We start from the raw sequence: 18548 nt of genomic DNA on the forward strand, positions 1-18548 counted from the left end.
CTGTCTTCTAGTTTTGACTGTAAAGGAAAAGTCCAAAGCTGGAAATAAGGTGAGTGAAGATTGCTCTTTGCTGTAGAGTGATGACTGCTGTTTCTCACCCTCCGCGACCCTGTCTTTTGGCCTCACAGGCCACAGGAACATACTCCTCCCAACACCCCTCCGCCCTCTGCCGGGGCCTACCTGCTGTCTAAGCACTGTATAGTCATCGTGCCCTGCTAGTTCCTATCAATCTACAGCTGAACCACATTACCTAGAATTGTGTTTTCAGTTTCCTGAAAGGGTATGTGACCTGCATGATCTGATGTGCTGTGCTGCGGAGCATTCCCTTAGGTATTGAGCACATCCGTCTTCCTTCCTGTGTGGTCAGACCACTCAGGATGGCTGTTCTCTTGCTTTCTGTACATCCCCTGCTCGACCAGTGCCTGCTTCACCTACTCCCTACTCTCATGACTGACCTTCCTACACAGTTGCCCCAGGCCCCAGCTAATGATTATTCTAGCTTTAGATCAGAACGTCTCCACCAGGATAGCTTCTCAAAGGGGAGGTGAGGGGTGGGCTCCTCTTCTGGTTTCCCTGGTAACTGATGAACCAACCTGACATCAATTCCCCCTATAAATGGTAGCCTCCCCTCCCCCTGGGGAGCTAAGACTGCAGCCAGGTCCTGCCTACCCTCTGCCACACACAGTGGGGTGTCGCTCCAGGACCTTGCTGCAGACGTGTAAGCTCCCCAATCCATTAAACTGTTGATGTCTCTGTTGCTGACTCTGGGCTCTTTCTTCAGTCTTGAAGCTGGGCAGGTACAGGGCTTGTAGGCCTGTGGGGTGCAGCCCAACACTTGCCTTAGAGCTAAATTGATCCTGTGATGGGAGACAGCCCAACACCAACATATAGTGTTGTTTCGGGTGATGTGGATCATGAATGTGTACCATGTTATTATATCCAAGTTTCACAGTAAAAAATAAGGATAAGTGCTATCACTATTTTAGAGCCTGAAGGTTTTTTCAGGGACAGTGGAAATTTTTCTCCCCAAAGGATACTTTAGACAGATCTTTGCCATATAAAAGGTGAGCTTCTTTGCTGGAAATGGGCATCAAGAGCCTCCAAGTAGTTGTAGGGGAACTACTGTTGAACATAGTTCAAAAATCTGTGTTCTGAGATGTAAACCTGAAACTGGGTTACTGTCTTGAAAAATATTGTCTCTTTTTAATTCCTTTTTCTTCATCTTTTTCAACCAGGAAGAAGTAACATGTGAGGAGGGTGTTTAGCTCTGTTCTACTAAATTCTTTGTGGCTTTTGTCTTTCCACATTCATTATTGTTTCATCTATTTTCTCAGCAGCTGTAGTTTATTGGTTAAGCATAGGGACTGTGCCTCTTACGTGGTGTCACCTAACCTTTATGTGCCCAGTTTTCTCATCAGGAAAATGGAGTTAAGCCACCTTCCTTGCAGGGTTCTTGGGAGGGTTAAAGGAGGTGATACGCTGAGAGCTTAGCCTAGTGCCTGGCACCCTGAGTGCCCAGTAAATGTTGGCTGTTACTAACAAACATTTCCTGAGTGTCCAAAGTGTGCCAGGTATGCAAACCAGCTTCTTCTTCTTTCCTATGCTCTTTCAGAAGACAGTTCCTAGAAAGTACTGATTCCTGAAAACTCGCATCTCATCAACTGATCATGATTCTCCTAATCTAGTGGTTCTTAATAGAACAGGAGCTCATTTCAGGACCACCACCTTAAAGCCTTTTAAAAAAAAAACCGCTGTATCTAATCCAGCTTCTTCCTGCTTCCTCCTCAGTTTCCTTGGGGCTTCCAGAAAGTCTTCGTTTGGGGGTAGAGGTGGAATGTGTGTCCTGGTAGCTGTCCCCCCACATTGCTCCGTGAACTGCTCTTCAGAATGACTACGGTGGCCTGAGGAAAAGTTTCTCCAAGGCTTGAGACCAAATCTTTTTTTCACAGTGATTTGATTTCTTCTGGAACATAATTATATCAGTTGAATGGAATAAAATGGGAGCCGTTTGTACCCACTGCTTCACTCAGAAGTTTCTCAGAGAAGGCTTAGATGGAGGCTGTATGGTTCCCGGTGGGTCAGGAGCAGAGCAATCAGCCTGCCTGAGTCTGAATCTCAGCTTTACCACTCAACAGCCATACGACCTGGGGCAAGCTGCAGACCCTCTCTCAGCTTCAGTGAGGGTAACCACCATTACACAGTGCGGTGGTGAGGGCTAAAAGAGATGACCTAGGTAATGAAGTTTCTATTGCGCATCACACATAGTAAGTGGTTTTAAATGTTAATATTAATTTATCAGTATTATTGCCATTGGTAAGTCCAATGTGACTCGTCCCAAAACTTAGGACGGTCATACTAGCTTTGTCAACTAGGAGTTGTCTGCTCTTGCTAATAATTTTCAGAATTTAAATTTATGCATGTTATCCAAGATTTATGGGTAAAGAAATAGCATTTGATTTCTATTATTTTAGTCTTAGAAAAAAGATAGAGTTATCACAGATATAGAGAAATTAAGGAATACATTATAAGAAAATAAAATTTGAATGTTTCACTAATATAGTAAATGATAATCTTTGAAGAATCATACTTTCCAGGACTGTAGTGCAGACTTCTTTCAAAGGGTGTGGAGACACTGAAACATTAGCATGAGTCATTCTTCTTCATTAGGCTGTAACTAACCACACACTCCCTAATTATTGGAAATGTGTTTTTATGTGGTAAAGGGCTCAAATCTACTTGTCTCTGCTCAGACTATTTCCACTTTGTGGTAAAACGTAAGGTCAAGTTATCCATAATTTGCAGAAAGGACACTGTTGGTTTTATACCTTGGTATGGTTAGGGTCTTCACTTAGTGTGAAAGATGTCAAGATAGTACTATCCAGAGTCAGTTTTGGAGGCAAAAGGGAACTTTTGATTCTTAATGAACAGTCATGAATTGATAGCCTATAATGTGTCAAGTATTAAACGTTTAGTGCTGAAACAAAATGAAAGGTAAGTGGAACACAAAAGCCCAGGTGGGCAAGGCTGAGGGAGAATGAAGGGAGCACCATGGTCCTGAGAACACAAGGAGTGAAAGGCACCGCACCATTGCTGGGTGCACGCACTCCCTGCTAACGGGGAGCAGGTACTCGTTCCCACTGATGTTGTCCAATGGGAATGCAGGCTGAAAAGCAGCAGGTCTTTGGATTTTTCAACAGATGCTAGAAATACACTTTTTTTTTTTTTTTTTTGGCTGCGCCTCGTGGCCTGTGGGATCCCACTTCCCCGACCAGGGATCAAACCCCTGCCCTTACGCTCTTGGCAGTGAAAGCGCAGAGTCCTAACCACTGGACCGCCAGGGAGTTCCCTAGAAATGCACATTTTAATGTGACTATCTCCTATTTTTAAACACTTGCAATTAATTTAGATTTTTAAAAAAAGTTACCTGGGAAAAAAAATTACCACGTATCAGTGATCAGGATTTAGACTCTGGGAAGTGAAAATGTGACCTTTGTATCCTCCTTTATCCCACCTGTTGATGCTGAGGGTTTCCAAATTTCAGACCAGGGCGATCTCCTTGTCTCTGCTTGCATTTCCTCCTTCTCCAGGTGATCTCATCTAGTCCCATGGCTGTAAATATTTATGTGCTGGTGATTCCAAAACTTTCTAGCAGTGTACTTTTTCCTGAGCTCCGAACTAGTAAATCCAGTGACCTGCTGGTCATATATTGGATGCCAAACAGATAACTTGAGTCCTCCTCTCCTGCCCAGACTTGTTCTTCTCCCAATCTTCCTCAATTCGTTTTATGCCTCCGTCATCCATCCATTTGTTCAAGCCAAAATCTAGCAGGTGTGTTTGATATGCCCCTTTCCCTTAATCCCTATGTCTAGTCTATCAGCAAGTGCTGCCATCTCTACCTCATTTTTTTTTTTTGTTTTCCAAATTGGTTCATCTCCATCCATCTCCACTGCTACCATCGTGGTCCACACCACCATGATTTCTCACCTAAACTACCTCAAGGCCCTCCTAAAGGTCTCCTCACTTTTACTCTTGACCCACCATAATCCAGTAGTCACCTGGTCTTTTGTACATGTAAATCATATTACATCATCCCCTTGCTCAAAACCTTTTAGCCATTTTCAAGCACTTTTAGAATAAAATCTGAACTCTATACTCTGAACCAAATAAAAAGTACAATGGTCTCACTCATGCCTCCTCTTCCAGTCTCATCTTAAACCACACCCTCTCCACTGCCAGGCTGTAGTCCCTTTAGCTTCTTTCTGGTTTCAAAATACCATGTTTATTCCCATCTCAGAGAATTTGCACTTCCCATTCTTTCTACCTGGAATGCTCTGTCCCTGGCTTTTGATGTGACTGGCTTCTGCCCACTATTCAGAGCTCAGCCTACAGAGCCCTTCCTAATGCCCCTCTATGGGGTTCATCCTACAGCCCCCTAGGGGCTCTCTCACAAGATTTTCCCCCTTAAAAACACTTTTATATTTATTGTCTATATGTTCATTTGTTTTTATTCATTCAATTACATATGCAAGCCAAATAAATAGTTATAAGAAAAGAGGCCAAAGCTTGGTTTTGGAGCACACTTTGATTTTAATATATTATGGGTAGCCTATAAGTAACTGTTATACATCTTTTAAAATAAGATATTCCGTTTACATGGAAACATCTCTATGAAGTATTAACCATCCAATCAGCTTTTCAGTATTTTAAGCTAATTAAGACCCTTCATTAATGATTGTGTGATAAAAAACGAGGCAAAGTGAGGACATAAAATAATCATATGTAGATTCTGGAGATTTAAAACCTTTCAGTATAATTTATGACACTTTTCAAGAGAAAATAAGAATTGTTCATAACCCACATTATTCTAGGGAAGAAAACTTTAGAATTTTCCTCTCTATTCTTGAAAAAAGCAAAAAACAGAAAAGGAAAAAACCCTTGTGTGAGTGTTCATTTTTTTTTACTAGCAATATTATTGGTCACAGATAATCATAAATCCATTGTGAAAAAATGTAGCCATATAACTAAGAAAATAAAAAGTATATGTAATACATACCATAGTTTATAAGGAAACCTGTCTTTAACTTACATGCCTTTCACCTGTTTCATCTGCGCCTTCCCTACCATTCAGTAACTCTGAGCCAAATGGACAAATGTCATTTCCAATGCTTTCCAGGAACAAGGCAAAGCAAGGAAGCAAACAAACACCACTTCAAATAGAATCCTCTAGAAGTGGAAATCTCCTCACTTCAAGGATATGTTTTCAGTGGTGTTTCTATTTTAAATTTACGATCTCTCTTTAGAAACAAGAAACGACTCTCCCTTCTTTCCACCCCCTTCACCTAATCTGAACCCTTGACTGTAGTAAATGCTCCCTGTTCTAACTTGCTTTGTTAATTTTGTACTTGATGGACTATGGTCTTTCTGTGTTTTTATCCTTAATGTCCTTGTCTTGTTTGAGTGGACAGTGTGTGGAAAAGGTAGGTAGAATTCTTGTTTAACTTAATATTCTTTAGTACCTTTTACAGCATAATCCTTGAGTATGTAAAAACATACTACTCAGAGCTTATACATGTGGTAATTAGTTACCAAGTAAGCACTCAAGTCAAGCAACCAACGTGTTTAATTAAAACAAGATTAAAATGGCTCCAATTTGTACTGACTACTTGATGATCATTTTTGAGAACACATGTATCTAGTGCTGCTACTACATTGTAGCAATACAAAATACACAAAATGTTTTTGAAGTGATTTGTATACAACTTTTAGATTTCTTATGCTTTCAGTGTCTTCATTTTGAAATAAAAATACTTCTGTAACAGAGATCCCCTCCCACCCCCTGGATATTTTCACTTTGATACCTCTTAATTAAATATTTTAACTTAGCACTTTGGTAGATTTTTGTACTCCAAAATACATTCCTAAAAGAGTAGTTTCCATTTTCCATTTAAAATAAAGAGCCAAAGCAATAAAGAAATCTAACTATTCTTTCTTGGTAGCTGGGAAAGTCAGAGAAATATAGCATGTTGAAATTACTTTAACATTAAGCCATTCAGCTATAGGTCAGTGCTTTAGCTGAGTCAACACTGGTTCCAGCAAAGCTGCAACCAAAGAAAAAGGCTTCTCTATTTAATGGATTTTTCTGGGGGGAAAAAAAAAGCTTTGGGAAAGTTTCCAGTCATTGGCTTCCTGCATAATTTGCCAATTTCAGCACTCAGGATGGAACAGAGAAAGCAATGGCTGTTAGTGTGAATTTGTTGCTACCTGAAAATATTATTAAATGTAGGTTTTTATACCTGGAAATATTCTAAAATTCATTGTTTTAATAGATGTATTATAGAATAACATAGAATTCAGCATTTTAGGCTACTCAACAACAAGTTTAGAAATATTCTTAAGGTGTATTTTATGGGTTTAAAAAGTGAGTATGAATACAAAATTCTAAATAGTAGGATATTTTTGTTCGGTAACTGTTCTTTTCTTCATATTTCCACCTCTATATAACACTTATTTTATTGTTTCTTGTCATCTTTGTTGCCCCGATAATATTGTCATTAAGCTCATTGAGGAGATGGTTTGTTCTTCCATAGAGAATAACTCAGTATTTTGCACAAAGAAGGCCAATGTTTAGCAAATGCCCGAATGAGTAGATTATTTCAAAAGGACACACAAATGCAAAGAAGACTGGGCAATGGGCTAGCAAATGCAAAGTTGCATTTCATTCCTTGCTTTTTCTATTTATAACCATTGTGTATGTGTGTATAAATGTATAAACTATATGTGTGTGTGTGTATCTAGTGTACCAACTATACAGTTGAGGAAAATTATTGCCATGCTTGACTTATACCTATAATTTAGAGAAACTGCTTTATTGAATGGCAGTTATCACAGTTAGTAGTTCTATATTCCTAGTAATGTCTGCCTTTCACTAGACCATAAGCTTGATGAAGACAAAGACTGTGAGTTTTGGTCATCATTCTATTCCCAAGGCCTATTAAGGTGCTTACTGTAGATGACACATTTGTGCCCCCCCCCAAAATTCATATGTTGAAACCTGATTCCCAGTGTGATGATATTTGGAGGTGCGGCCTTTGGAGGTGATTAGGTTATGAGGCTGGAGCCCTCATGAATGGAATTAGTGCCCTTTTATAAGGGACCCAGGAGCGGTCCCTTGTCCCCTTCTGCCATGTGAGGACACAGAGAAAAGATGGCCATCTCTGAACTAGGAAGCCAGCTCTCACCAGACACCAAATGTGCCAGCACCATGATCTGGGACTTCCCAGCCTCCAGAACTGTGAGAAATCAATTTCTATTGTTGATAAGCCACCCAGTCTATGGTATTCTGTTATAGCAGGCCGAATAAGTGTATATATATATATGCGTGCAGTATTTTTACATATGTATGTATATGCCTATATACATTTTCCTTCTTCTCTTTTGGTTTTATTTATTGTATTTATATGGTGATATTCTTATTCTGATCAAATGATAAGGCTGTGTTTAAAGCAGTAGGTTCTTATTAGCATATTTGGTTTCACATCCTATAGTAAATTAAGAAGAGATTTTAGAATTAGGATGTTGCTAATTTTTATAATTTCATGATGAAATTCTCTAATATTTTATACCTCATAATTTCTAGATAGTATTATTAACAGTGTATGCATTTAGCCAAATGCAATTTGGAAAATATAGTTGATATTCATGGATTTTGCATTTTTGTAGCTGCAGATAGTGTACTCTGCCTCGAAAAGAAAAAAATAAATTATAATTTAACTTTTAATAACAGACTCATGGAGTCTGAGTCCAAACAAGTTTTAAGTGGAAGAGAGAACGCTTATCTAGCTCTCCTATTAAACTTTGGCTCTGTAGATGGTTTATGATCATCCATTATTAAATTCACTTCACTCCTTTTGATCCTCTCTGCACCACCAGATCCCAACTCTGCAGATATTACATAAGGAACACGATAGCATTGCAGTGACCAAATGTAAACCAAATACTCTTCAAAGCTTCGTGCACACATTAGGAGGATTGCTGCATCCTGCCTCTGGTGGATTCTCCTGGATTGTAAGACGCTACGTGCAGTGTGGGAGCAATAAAAAATGACCAAACAAAAATTGCTATTGAAACTCAGAATCCTCTTCCTTATCTGCTGCCTCTCATCGTACAAACCGTAAAGTTTCCTGAGATTTGGAAAGACTGACTAGGACTTGATTAGGAAAAGTTCCTAGATTTTGGTCCTGAATTTATTTAACAAATGTATTGATTACCTATACTATGTGCCCAGTATTAGTTTAGGTGACTGGGACAAAGATCAGACAAAGATCCCTGCCCTCGTGGAGCTGCTATATGTTCTTGTGGCAGAGATGGACACAAACAATTGCATAAAAATAAGTAAAGTAGATATCCAGGACTACAGAGAAAAGGAAAAGAAGATCAGAGATAGATCGGGATGCCACAGGAGGGGAAGAGCACAGTAATCAGGGTGCATTCATTAAGAAGGTGAAAAATGATCCCAGGTTTGAAGAAGGGGGTTAGCCAAGAGAAACTGCTCCTCATCAGCCATGCAACCTGGGCCAAGCAACATTTAAGTGCTGGGTCTTGATTTCCTCATTTATACAATGGCGTATTGATCTCAATGAGCTATATTAAAGTCCTTTTAAGTTCTTAAATTCTGTAAACTATGATTTACTTTATGCCAACATTACAGAATGAAAGCAGTGATCTATTAATGTACATTAGGCCCACACAATGTGTCATGTGTTGCTAAATGCCATGGATGCCACAGGATTTGAGAAGTGCTCATTATGATAGTGGTAATTTAGAAGTGTCTCATTGCACTCATTCATGTATTCAGCACATATATTAAGCACGTACTATGTGCCAGGCACTACTGTATAGCTGGAGTGTTACAAAGCTGACAGTCTGATGCTAAGCTAGGATGGAAGAGTGGTTTGGGGCCCAAGAAGGGGGAACCAACCACATTGAGTGGAGAGTGTCTACTTCTGTGAGGGATTCTAGATCTACATTATTTTTGCCACCCACAGAGATGAACTTCTGACAACTCTTTCTTTAAAAAAATCTAATTGCTTTATCTTTTGAGAAAAGTGACCATAAGTTTTACTTATTATAAAGAAGGGAACTGTTTTCATCTCTAAGATTTCCTCTTATTATTCTTTTAAAAAGTTTAATGTAGCTTATTTGTGTTCACCTACTAAGTATATTAAGGGGAATATTACTTAAGTTTGGAAAGCTTCATTTTCTACACAGAAAGTAAAAGTGATCAGATAGTGTTTAATACTATTGGAGAAATTTAAAACTGGAATTAAGGAGGGCAAAGAAGGCAACTTATAAAATGTTTACTTCATTAGAACTAAGGTAATGATATGGTTCTGCTAGCAAATGAATTTGAAAAGCATGACCTTTTCCCACCAGTATTTGTGCTCCTTTTTCTATTTAAAAATCAGTTTTCCATGACAGTGAAGAAATAATCAACATGGCGATAACAACTATCATCTACTGGAGCTTATTGTGTTCTGGGTACTAAGCACTTTTCCATATATTATCTAATTTAATTCTCACAAAGCTTTATAGAATAACAGTGATTATACCCAATTCTATAGATGAGATAACTGAGACTTGAAGAGATTAAGTAAACTGCCCAAGGTCTAAAGCCAGTAACTGGCATTAGGGGAAAAACTCCTGAACTTGTCATCAGAAAACCTGCACTTGGAATGCCAGAGGCAGGAAACACGGGATCGCTGACATGGATAAGATCGGGCGGTTACGTATTCAGTATAACTATAATTGTTTTGCAGCTATTTTGGTTAATAGGCAAATGGTCATAAAATTTCTCTGCTGTCCATATAAATGTCTTCGTAAAAGTTGTATTTTAAAAAGTATATTCATCGTCTCTGAACTTCTACTGGTAATTGAAAGTCTGCAAAGAGTTTTTTTAGACCAGATCCAAATATTTTAAAACTTGTGCTTTTGTGTGATTTAGTACTCCATATAAAATTCTTCCTAATGAACTCAAGTTTCAAAGGATTGAGAAGTTGTTTGACTAGGCACATCATGAAATGAGGAGTATAATCCATTAGTTGAGATTGTTATAGAGACAATGTCAACAGCAGTTATCTCTTCCTGTAGAAGTATTTGAGGAAATCACTATCCCCCACACTGTGAACAGTATATGATACAGAAGCTGATATCTTGATTGCAAATTTTTAGCAGACCCCATGGACAAGTGTAGTTTACTTTCTTGTATAACCAAGTTGATTCAATAAAAAAATTAAAGGAAGTGAATTAGTACAAGTGCAATTTTATCTAAAGCTTTTCAATAGAAACACTTTGCACAGGAATCTATACTTGCCATTTTTTCCCCTGATATTCTGACATTTTTTTTTTAAACCAGATTAAAAATTTTTTTTTGCCTATATCTCTATAGAATCTCCCACAACTAGATAAGGAGGAAGCCTTCAGAAAAAATAATTAGGTACCTCTTATGCATAAGAGTTAAGAACATATTAACAAAGTGTTCAGCATCCTTATCAAGGCAGCCAAGGAGAATTTGAGGATTATGTGCATTATTCCCCTGGTATTATTTAAGCCTGGGAAACTTGAGGTACAAAAATAAAAAAATAATTAAAAATGAGAGATAGAAAAGGTGTTTTTGTAGTAACACGAATTTTGAATAATTTTCTGTCACTGAGAGCTCATACTGCTTATCAGTACAAATTGGGAATTTGAGATTCAGATTACTAATTTAATCATTTGATTGCAAAATTCTTATAAAATTTTATGAAGGCTTCAGCTCCCTTAAATTCCTTCTGGGCCATGTTTTTGTTTTGTTTTTGGAGGGCTGTTTGATAAATAAAAGTTTTAAATATGAGAAAATAATCCAGTATTTCAAGTAGGTAATGCAGTTTATCTGCTTTAATGATTATCTGCTGTGCTGTGGGTTTATTTTTGTGTTATAAAAGGTGACTGAAATTATGGCAGGCCATTTGGAAGTGTTTCTCTGAAGGGCTGAGAACATGAAAGTTCAATCTGAATGCTATAATAAAGTAAAAAGAAAACTTTTTGTTGGATAAAAACTAATGAGAACAGGTATTTAGAGCAATTTTTTAAAAAATTTCAACTATGGACATAGCATCATAATATTGACCCAAATCACATTTCAGTGTTAATTTCCACAAGCAAAACGTAGGCCTTGTAGTTTTTGTTTGTTTGTTTGTTTGTTTTGTAGTTTTATTACTTGAAAGCTCAGAGCAACTTTCTAAGAACATGAATTTACAATTAAAATGAAGTGGACTAGCAAGTCATTTTTTAAAAAATTGGATAGTGTAGGCAAATAATCTGGATAATTCTGATACCTTGTGTCAGCAATTCCTTTGCACTAAATTTCAACAGAGTATATGGGAATGGAAAGACTGGAGCAACAGAAGTTTTCCTTGCTGAGAAAACTTGAGTCTGACTTACAGGCTTCCTTCAGGAGTAACTTTTAAAATGTTAATATAGTTTTAAAATAATATTTTTATACTCTGCATGAAATTTAGACTAAATGATTTATACATCGATAACAGGTATCTAGTCTAGTAATGGCTTGAAACCATTGCTAAAGTTTATCCTCCATCGGATTTAAAACTGCTGTTGTTAACAATTACTAGGTATTACTGTCTGGCTGAATTGACTTCTGTGACTTGATGTTAAAAGGATGTTCTCCCTCATCAGAAATCTCTATGTGTAAATATCTTAAGTCTCTGGGAAACAGCTTTGATTCTACTATATACAGTAAAGGAAACAGCTGAGTCAGCAGCTTGCAGAGTAAAACTTATGATTATGTAATTCCTTTTTATGGTCCAACAGTGAAAACCGTAAAGCTGTTAGAAACAAAGAGAACTGAAAGAGAAATGCCTAAAATAGCTAGACATTGTCACATTCAGAATTCTATCTGGGTAGTTGTAATACATGCAGGAAAATACTTCCAGCCAGACCTACGCTATCATTTGACCTTCACAAGTCATACTTTTCAACAGTGTATGCAGTTTTCTGAGACTACACTTTTGACCTTGAAGCTATAACTTGATGTTTTATGTCTCTTAGCAAACTTATAATGCTCTGGTCCCCAAACAGAGTTCATCTAAAATTCATACCATCATATGTTTAAACTGTTAAATCCTGTCATTCTTATTTTAATTATTCAGCATACAAGGGCAAAGAGAGAAGCTCCAGCTCCTTTAGAATTATATTTTTCTTATTGCATTGAAATGCAACATTGAAAGCTAAGTCTTATGGAAAGCTAAGTCTCTTAGCTTTCTTAATGCAGGATGTCCCTCATCTGAAGCTGGGGCTGAGGAAATAGCTGCATTGTACTGCAGCCTCAAATCCTGCTACAGCTCCCAGGCTTAGGATTCAGCTGAGCTGAAAAGAAATATGCAGGGCAATACATTGGTCTATGGGAACTAAAGCTTTACCGAAGGAAATTTTAATAGGGTAAGTTACTTTTTCCTGAACCTTAGCTTGTCTGACTTTCATTTTCACGTTGTTTTTCTTAATGATGATTCTAACAAAATTACCTTACATCTCAAGTTTTACTTCCTATTTCTCCCCCCCTTTTGCCTTGCCTCTAAATAAACTTTCTACCCTCCATTCTACTTAGAAGATAGCAACTGAAAAGCCTTGAACAATTGCATCAGCTCCCTGCAGTTGGACATTCTTAAGCCAATCCACTTTAATTGTCCCTGATTCTTAACTCTACTGTAATGCAATAGCATTCAGAAGCCAGGGAGCATGTTCACCAATTCGCTGAAAGGAAAAGTCAATGCAGCAGAACTAAAATTAAGAAACACTAACCAAGCATCTCAACTCTAAGTAACTTGAAATGAATTTGACTTTCATAAGAGAAGCTGTGTTTTCTTACCTTGGATGTGAATAACTCTGTCATGATCTACAGTATAGTTGTCTGAATGATGATCGGCCCAGCAGATTGAAATCAGCACCAGAAGAAGTAGACTCTTCATCTTTGTAGCCCAAAGAATCTTCTTCACTGTGAGGGCATCACATACAAAGAGGCTTGTGAGATTTGGAACCCTTTGGAGTGTTGCACTGCACAACTTATTACTGCCTTATCATCATAGAATGGGTCTGTAAAAATATTTAACCCGATGTGCTCAGAAAGTTACTGTAGCTGTCTTTGGGAGCTGAAGACTGCAGCTTTGAACAATTCCAATTTCTCTTATGTAGCCAGAGTCCAAACAGTGTTTAACTCTATCTTTGCAGAATTGTAAATCTTGAAATTTATTTAGAACAGTATAGTTTCGATGTAGAGTTATAGCAAGTTACAAAAAGACGTGGCAAGGATATAAACAGACTTTTCAAAAATATTTAAACCTCTGAATTTGAAGTATAAGTTAATAAAACAGTTTGATATAGCTACATATGAATATTTATCATCAGGTTTAATTCAGAACTGAATCCATTCATTTTACATATGGCTTCCTAAGCAGGTTAGATTTGCTTGTTCTAAATAGAAAAGAGGACAAACAAAAACATGCCTGATTAAACAGAAGCAGCACATTTGTTACAGACTCACCATCTTAAACACTGCTTGGGTCTATGGTGAATAGTTGAAAATTATAGACAAACTAGGTTAGAGTTGTGCATGCTACCACTGCAGTCATCCTGATTGATTTTTCATTCATTTCTACCTAAAATGCTGACGCATCAACTTGGAGTGCCAGGTAGGGTCTCTGCAGTCATCAGAGCCACGGCTGCAGGGACCGTCCCTGCCAGCCTCGCAGGGCAATTAGGCAAATAAAGATCTGAAATAGACCGCCAGGCGCAGCTGTAGTCCTGAGTGAAAGAGGCTGAGCCATCGCCTGGCTGTCCTTTATTGCAAGACCGATTTGACAAAAAGGGACACAATCCCCCCAAAACTTTGTCATTCTAAGGACCAAAAAGTGATTCCAAATAATACAAACCGGACGACCTTTGCAGTATTTGCCAGGCAAGATTTTCAGTGTAGCTCCTCCTTTAATGTGGAAGCTGAGGCAGACATTAACAAGAGCTTTCTTTTTCTCTCATGCACACAGCAGCCTTAACAATACTTGGCTATTTTTAAGACTGAAATTGCACAGTAATGACTTCTCACACTAGTTTGTTTTTTCCAGGAAAGCCTGACTCCCTGGAATACTTATTAAAGAGCTCTGAGTCTGTTCCTGGAGGTCCTTGCAGGCCAGCCTCTTCTGCAGAGCCTAATGCACTACTCACAGACGTCCCCCAAGTCTCTTGGGACAGCAGTACCTCTCTGCCTTCTCCCATACTTTGAAATCGGCATCGTTGTGACGCTTATGGATTCAGTCTCTCATGTTTGCTTTAAGCCTTTTATTTTTCTTCATTATGTCACAGAAAGAAGATGGTGGATGAGCAAATTGAGAAACTTACTTTCCCAGGAAACTAAAACTGTCACCTGCAAAATTCCGATTTACTGATCTTGTTTTCAGGAGTTCACTTGCTTGCTCCTCTGAGGTTTCTTGGGAAATGATTATTTTTTTGAAACAACTGACTTTTGTCCATAGGCATACTGTTAACAATTATTACCTGTTTCCAGCCCGGAACTACGCTTTGGGTGAACAGATATAATAGAGGTGACCTTTTGGAATTTGGAATATGATTGACACAGTTATAGACAGACACATAAGACAGTGGGCCAACGGGTATACGAGGTGTCCTGTGCTCTTTGCTCACCACGGGAATCAGAGGAGAGGGGGAAATGTGGAAGAGAGGGTGTGAGAAAAACATACAATTTTGACTGTTAAAGGAGACATTCTAAGAAGGGTCAAGATGAGCAGAGGCAGAGAATTTGCTAGATTATCTTTCACATTAGGGTGGACATCTACAGTATAATTTATAGGGAGTTGTGTACTCCCCCCTAAAAACACACACACACAGTTATGCATCCTACCACAGAAGTCACCCTGATTTTTACTCATTTGTACCTAAAATATATCACACACAAATATATCTACTTTAATTCCATATCATAGTATTAAAAATTATATCACTAAGGATTCATTCCATTGTGTCACAGTATTAAGTATCCAACGACCCAGTTTTAAAATGCAAACATCCTGGGGTGGGGGCAGTGCTGGAGATAAATAATAATAATAACAGCAGTTCCTTTTAATTGAACGTCTACTATCTGCCAAGTGCTCTGCTAAGCACCGTGCGTGTAATGGCTCATGCAGTCCTTATAATAACCCTGTGAGACAAATCTTTCCATTTTTTCTGACACAGTTACCTTGTTGGAGGTCACACATCTAAGAAAGCGACAATGTTTGTATTTGCCTTAGGCAAAAGCAACACCTACTTTGAGTTACACTTATTTTTCTGAAAGAGAAAGTTATATGTTTTGTTGCCTTTCTTATTTAGGCTCTTTTACTTGAACGTAGGTGATAAGAAAACTTTGACTTATGTTATATGTGAGTATAAACTTTTTTTCCCAAGGCTTCCATATGAGAGTCAGATGGCACTTTTCGTGGCAAGGTCGTGCCCTGCCTTGTTTACAGCACCACTCTGGTGCCATGAGCACCACCACGGTGGCTCACGTGTGGGCACACACACGTGCATTCACACGCGCACCATCTTTAATTAAAATAGCTGAGGACATTGCACATCCTCAGTGCAAATACCCCTACACGGGCATCAGTGCAGTCCAGGTAGGAGAAAGTGGAAATGGTCTTTGTTACCCTGGCGGTATAACAACTGTGTCACCAAAAGACATGAAACTAGGAAGGCAAACCTCAGGGACACAATTTTCAGGTGTTTAAGCAAACTGCAAGTACACGCGAGGTACTGCGCACTAGGTTGAGGTTCCTGAGGATGAGGGCTATGCCAGCTGTCTGTGTGCTGGTCCTCAAAGGAGACGGACACTGAACCCTGTTCATTTGCATTTGTAATGATGTCTTCTCTGAATTTCCAGGTATTTTTGGTTAAAATTTTTCAGTTATTGACAAGAGCAGAATTTAGGAAATTTGGGGGCTTTTATAGAACCAGTTATTGGCAGCCTTGAATTAACAGTCTTAGTTCACCTGCAGCTCACACACTGATGGTCTCTTTCTACTGCCTACCAAACCTTGCCACCGTGATGCTGCCGCCAGCTTCAAGATGAGTTCAGATTAAGATGTCTGTGTTCACAGTCACAGGCATGATAGTACTGTGATTTTACAGTTCTGCTTTGGTGACAGTTGAACCACTATTTGGAAGCAAGATATCTGCCCAACTTAAAAGTCTAATAGTTCGATAGACACAAAGATATACAATACCAACAGTCTAACACCAAAGTGGCCGACTGCTATTCCTTAAACACCTACCGTGTTAAAATTATTGTATTAGGCAATGGGGAAATAAAACAAAGTGGAAGGCATGTATGCTATTTTCTGTGTCTTGAGAGCTAATGCCACATATTTCCTGAACTACTGTTACAGTAGAGCCCTCTGTATCCATGGGTTCTGCATCCTCGGAGTCAACCGATCTCAGAACAAAAATATTTGGGAAAAAAATTGCAGAAAGTACCAAAAAAGCAAAACTTTAATTTCAAATATTTTCATAACATTTACATCGTATTAGTTATTATAAGTAATCTAGAGATGATTTAAAGTATACAAGAGGATGTGCCTAGGTTATATGCAAATATATTAGGGACTTGAGCATTTTATTTTATTTTTTTTTAATAAATTCATTTATTTTTTGGCTGCATTGGGTCTTAGTTGCTGTGCGCGGGCTTTCTCTAGTTGCAGTGAGCGGGGGCTACTCTTCGTTGAGGTGTGCGGGCTTCTCATTGCGGTGGCCTCTCTTGCTGTGGAGCACGGGCTCTAGGTGCATGGGCTTCAGTAGTTGTGGTGCATGGGCTTAGTTACTCCACAGCATGTAGGCTCTTCCCGGACCAGGGCTCGAACCCGTGTCCCCTGCATTGGCAGGCGGATTCTTAACTGCTGTGCCACCAGGGAAGCCCTTGAGCATTTTATATAAGGGACTTGAGCACCTGTGGGTTTTGGTATCCACAGGGCATCCTGGAACCAATTCCCACAAGGACTCTGGGGACAACTGTACATGCCTGGTACTGTCCTTGAAGCTTCACCCATTTAATTGTTATTTCTCAGAACAGCTCAATTGAAGTATGTTAGTATACACATTTTACAGCTCTGGAAACACGTCAGAGTGGTGAAGTCCGCATCGTGTAAAGTGAGAAGCTGGGGATCTGGGCAGTCTGATGTGAGCCTGAACAATCCACCACCATCACTGGTGTCTGGTGTACCCTGAAGAATGCCATCAGCTCTCACAACTCTTTCAAGGCTTCACACAAGCTGGAGTGCTTCTCCTCATCCTTCTCTCGCTGGGTTGTAGGCATAGCACTGATCACAGCACTGTTGGCACAAGGCGTGTGTACATCCAAAGTTGGAATGCTTTCCTCACTGCACGCCCATCCTGTGTGCCAAGAGGAAGGGCGATTGGAAAACTGGACCTGGGAGAAACAGTTACCAGGACTAAAGGAGCCAAGACTGAGGCGAGTTTTTACACTGTTTGAAGATCATGTGTGTAGTTATATAGAGGACAGGTGAAGAGTTGTTTTTTTCCCTCCATTGAGGGCATAATTAAATACACCAGGTTTCAATTCAGCACTTGAAATTTAGTTTACAGGTTATGAGAATAAATACAGAGGTTGCTAGAAACTGAATGAGCAAACCATAGAATCTGATTGGACAGAATTATTTTACAATAGACTGAATCTTCTCCTCCTTGATATCTTTCAAGTCTGATCTAGTTACAGGCAGAAGACGGTCCATGATCAGTGGTGCAGTGAAATGAAAAAAAAACAAGGGACTGCAAAAGTATACTTTTTCATTAGGTTAAATTAATTCAACTTTTAAAAATTGTTCTTTTTTTCTGAAGTAACTTTTCTGACCATTTTTCTGTTAGAATGGCCTTTATTTCATGGAATTATAACTTTTAGACTTTTTAAAATTGTAGATTATTTTATACTTACTTAGCAATATATTTTTAATGACAATCTTATGCTGATTCATCACTTGTTTTGTTTTTGTTGGCTGGCTTTGTTTTCTATTTTGACTCTGCAGGTGTGTAAAATCCAGAAGTCAGACCACTGACCCAAATGATGGCTAAAGAACTCAGACTACTGATGCATTTGAATTGTTCAGTGTGCGGAGGGACCCCTGGGTGTTTACCTAAGCCCCAGGATTTACTGCACACAATGGGGCAGAATGCAGAACTGCTTGGAATATACCCAACGATCAAAAGAGAAGCCATGAATGAAAAAAATCTGTGTTCAATTATACACCAATAACTACCCTCAGGGAGTGAGTCTGTATAAACTCCAAGTGAACAGAACATCTGCCCTGTCATCTTGCATTGCTCTATGAAAGTGCAAAATACTGAAGTAGAAGAGAATTTATGATGCCCTGAATTAGATGTCTAGCCACAGACATTGGGGTAACCTCCTTCTCAGGCCATGGTCAGTCTACTGCTTCCTT

At 38.8% G+C, this 18548-nt stretch overlaps 1 protein-coding gene across 1 annotated transcript in view; it reads right to left on the reverse strand.

The window, feature by feature from the left end:
* Positions 1-18548, reverse strand: part of HAPLN1 (hyaluronan and proteoglycan link protein 1) — a 71810-nt gene that overhangs the window by 18929 nt on the left and 34333 nt on the right. Inside the window, exon 2 of the mRNA XM_036849347.1 lies at positions 12920-13045. Coding sequence (XP_036705242.1) covers positions 12920-13019 — 100 coding nt within the window. The 5' untranslated portion in view covers positions 13020-13045. The remainder of the gene's footprint in view (positions 1-12919; positions 13046-18548) is intronic.

The sequence above is a fragment of the Balaenoptera musculus genome, chromosome 3 (genome assembly GCF_009873245.2).
Source record: "Balaenoptera musculus isolate JJ_BM4_2016_0621 chromosome 3, mBalMus1.pri.v3, whole genome shotgun sequence".
Lineage (NCBI taxonomy): Eukaryota > Metazoa > Chordata > Mammalia > Artiodactyla > Balaenopteridae > Balaenoptera > Balaenoptera musculus.